At 58.9% G+C, this 3,213-nt stretch overlaps 1 protein-coding gene across 3 annotated transcripts in view; it reads right to left on the bottom strand.

The window, feature by feature from the left end:
- Positions 1–1,071: 1,071 nt before the first annotated feature.
- The window catches only part of PPP1R13B (protein phosphatase 1 regulatory subunit 13B), a 95,156-nt gene continuing 93,014 nt past the window's right edge, over positions 1,072–3,213 (bottom strand). For all 3 annotated transcript variants that reach the window (XM_057488090.1, XM_057488091.1, XM_036882556.2), the window contains 2 exons: positions 2,112–2,311; positions 1,072–1,382 (listed from right to left, as the gene is read on the bottom strand). In XM_057488090.1, the coding sequence (XP_057344073.1) occupies positions 1,341–1,382; positions 2,112–2,311 (242 nt within the window). In that variant the 3' untranslated portion in view covers positions 1,072–1,340. The remainder of the gene's footprint in view (positions 1,383–2,111; positions 2,312–3,213) is intronic.

Below are 3,213 nucleotides of genomic sequence, written 5' to 3'. Positions count from 1 at the left end.
GGTCAGGCCTCACCTCCCTGTGTGCATATAACCTGTGCCTTGTGCTACAGCTCCATTCTGACTCCAGACACAAGACTCACAGCCGCCAGCGGGAGAGAGCGGTTTATTGTGCACACTTACATGGCGTCAGCGGTGCTGGCACGGCAGGGGCTCGCAGAGGCTGCCCCACAGGGCGTTCGCTTCTCATCACCATGCTATACAATCAGTACTTAAAGGTGATCGACTAAAGCAACGGATCTATACACGTTCACCCACAAGTTATACATGTGACTCACACGTGGAAAATAAAGCCTAAGGGCCTAGATGTTAATGAGAGGAAAAAACATTTCCAGCATCATCTGGTAGTTTTGAATGGTCGTGTCGAAAAATAGTTTAGTAGATAAAAGCCGGTACGTACAAACAGCAGTGAGGAGCCGTGCTTGCTTGAAGTCTGGAGGTTACGGAGTCCCAGGTGGCCTGGCCTGGGGAGGCGGGCCCTGCCCCCTTCTCCTGCCCCAGAGCTGCCCCTCCTGACATGTAGGTACCCTCACTCTGCCCCACCCAGACTGACTGACCTCAGGCTCCTGGCCTGTGGGCTGCACTCAAGAGCAGAGCATGTCCACACTATGAGGCAATAAGAACAACACCCGGGCAGCAAGAGGCTGCAGAGGAGGGGTCGGTGCATGTCAAGCCTCCCGACCACGTCACGTGCTCTTAAGGGCCCTTGTCTGGGGACATGAATTCCAGACCAGCACCATCAGCCTGCAGGTGATGCAGACCACTGCCGGGAGCGGGCGGTGGGGTACCCACGCGAGGACACGGGCATCGGGCACTACCACCACCACCACTGGACAGAAGTTTCCATATAGGGGCTCCTTTGACAATGAAGAGGAATGTGTGTGCTGAGGGTGGGAAGGGTGGTGGGGCTCTGTGGTGTCCAGTGGCGAGGGCAGGGCTCTAGCCAGGAGGTCACAGCACAGTGCAGACTTTCACTGTGGGGACGAGGGTCAGCCGAGCTGAGTCAGAGAGTCTGTCGTCATGGCACCCACCCTGGCCAGGTGTGATTACAGGGCTTCACATTGGCAACGGGGCAGTTGTTTAAAAAGCTGGGTATTTATTTGGATTTACAGTAATTGGCAAAATTCCATCTTCTTGGAGGTGAAAGTACCTCTCCCAGGTCTGGGCAAACTGGAGAAAGGGCCTCACCTAAAAACTGCAGGAATTTCACATTGTGGATGCTGGCTGCTAAAGTGAGCACCATGAAACCATTCCAGCTTCAGCTTTCCTGGGGAAACAGCAGAATCATCTCTGCAGCAGCTCCTCACAGCTGGCGGGCCCGTGCGGTGCTCCAGGGGGAAAGCTCAGGCTAATGTTCGCTGTCGGGGTTTGATCCGTGGGTACAACTGGGAAGCAAAAGACACACGGTGCACTGGGCAGGAATGGCGGCTCAGAGCACCTCCCTCAGGGTGGAGCATGGCCGCCACCCTCCCCCTGGGGCCCTCTAGCTCTTTAAGAGTCACCCCCCCCTCCAACCCAGGACACCCTATCCCCTATTCTCTCATAGCACTTGGTATCCCCTAAAATACTTGTCACTGTCTCAGACCGCCTGAGGGAGGGCAGGCATCGCTGTTCTCTGCTGGGCTCACCGGGGCATCCAGCAGTTGCTTGGCATTCAGTGACTATGGAGTGATGGCAACCTCTGCGGGTGCCCTGGCCATGGGGGGGAGCTGCGGCACTTCCCCACGGGGCAGATGCTACTACAGCCATAACCAAGCCTCCAACCCGCAGACTGCCCCCCACCCTCATCAGAGACATTTCTGGGCTCGGAGAAGACTGGCTGGGCTGAGACTGGCTGCGCATCGAGGCCCCTGTGAGCACAGTGTGCAGGGCAGCTCATGCTGGGGGCCCGGGCCGCCTCAGGTCAGGGGCAAGCGCCCACTGCCCCCAGTGTGAGGGCAGCCCGGGCCCTCCAACTGCACACCTGCCTACCTGAGCGGGGGCACTGTGGCCCGCAGGAGGCATTCTCCTGCTGCGCCGGCCTGTAGGGCCTGAGCCCACAGGGAAGGAAAGGAGAGCCCCGCAAAGTGGCCCCCCAGCAGCCGTCAGGCCCCAGGCGAGCTCAGCATGCTTACCCCCAGCAGGTTTTTGGGCACGTAGCCCTCCCGGTCCCCAAGGCGGGCCCACCACCACTCAGTCTCGCTCTCGTCCTTGCGTCTCAGGACGGTGATGGCGTCCCCTTCGTGGAAGGACAGCTCGTCGCTGTTCTGGGCCTCGTAGCCCCACAGGGCGTACACGACTCCTCTGTTCATCACGCCCAGCTTCTCCTGCACCCCTGGGACGACAGCCAGCAGTCAGGTGGACAGGCTGCGGGGCTGGATGGCCCACTGCATGCTGCTGGGTGGGCAGTCAGAAGCCAGGGCCGCACAGCTGGACGCCTCCCCAGGAGGCCCTCAGCTTAATGTCTGCAGTCCTTTCTGCATCCCACCAAGAGTACTGCTACCAAAGTAGCAGAGGCAAAGTCCAGGGGCAAAGGTGGCTTGTTCCAAAAGGCATTTCTTAAGGTGAACCAAATCACATCTGGAACAGTTACCAAAGCCTGCCAGAAGCAAGGAACTGCTCCTGGTCAGCAGAAAGCACTGGCAAATGGCAGGAAGGAGCTACATGCCAGCCAGCCACCGGGACCAAGCCAGCCCATGCCCAGAAGTCACCTGGGGGTCCCAGGAAAAGGCCATGTTGAGGGCCCAGGGCTCCCCATTCCTCCCGAAGGCTCACTGTGCCGGGGCCTCCCAGACCCTGCTGCCACCTGACCTAGCAGTAGGGGCCTGCAGGGCACTGTGTTCGTTTATCCCTTTATCCCCAGGGTCTGATGTAGGGCTGCGCCCACATGTTCTCAAGTTATGTGTGGACTGGACACCTGCAGCTCCTTGACCCTCAGGACAGGAGTTCAGCTCTTGGGAAGCATGCCCTTGGCCACAGCAGCTGAGTCGTGACACGATGTGCCTCACTCTTCAATGTCACCCCAGGATGGGGACAGGGGCCTGACTGTGGCCTAACTCTGGGATGCCTCAGCCCACTAGGACTTTTTACCAGGCCTGCTTCAAGTCTGGTGCATCCCATTGAAAGTGTGCAGACAGGCACTGCCCGGCCACCCCCGCCCACTAGCTCCTCTGCCCAGAGGGGCAACATCTGTGCCGACACAGAAAAGGGAGCTTTGTTTTTAGCAATCTGGCTCAG

The sequence above is a fragment of the Manis pentadactyla genome, chromosome 11 (assembly GCF_030020395.1).
Source record: "Manis pentadactyla isolate mManPen7 chromosome 11, mManPen7.hap1, whole genome shotgun sequence".
Classification (NCBI taxonomy): domain Eukaryota; kingdom Metazoa; phylum Chordata; class Mammalia; order Pholidota; family Manidae; genus Manis; species Manis pentadactyla.
Note: the sequence above shows the minus strand (reverse complement) of the source record. Positions and strands in the feature narration are given on the sequence as shown.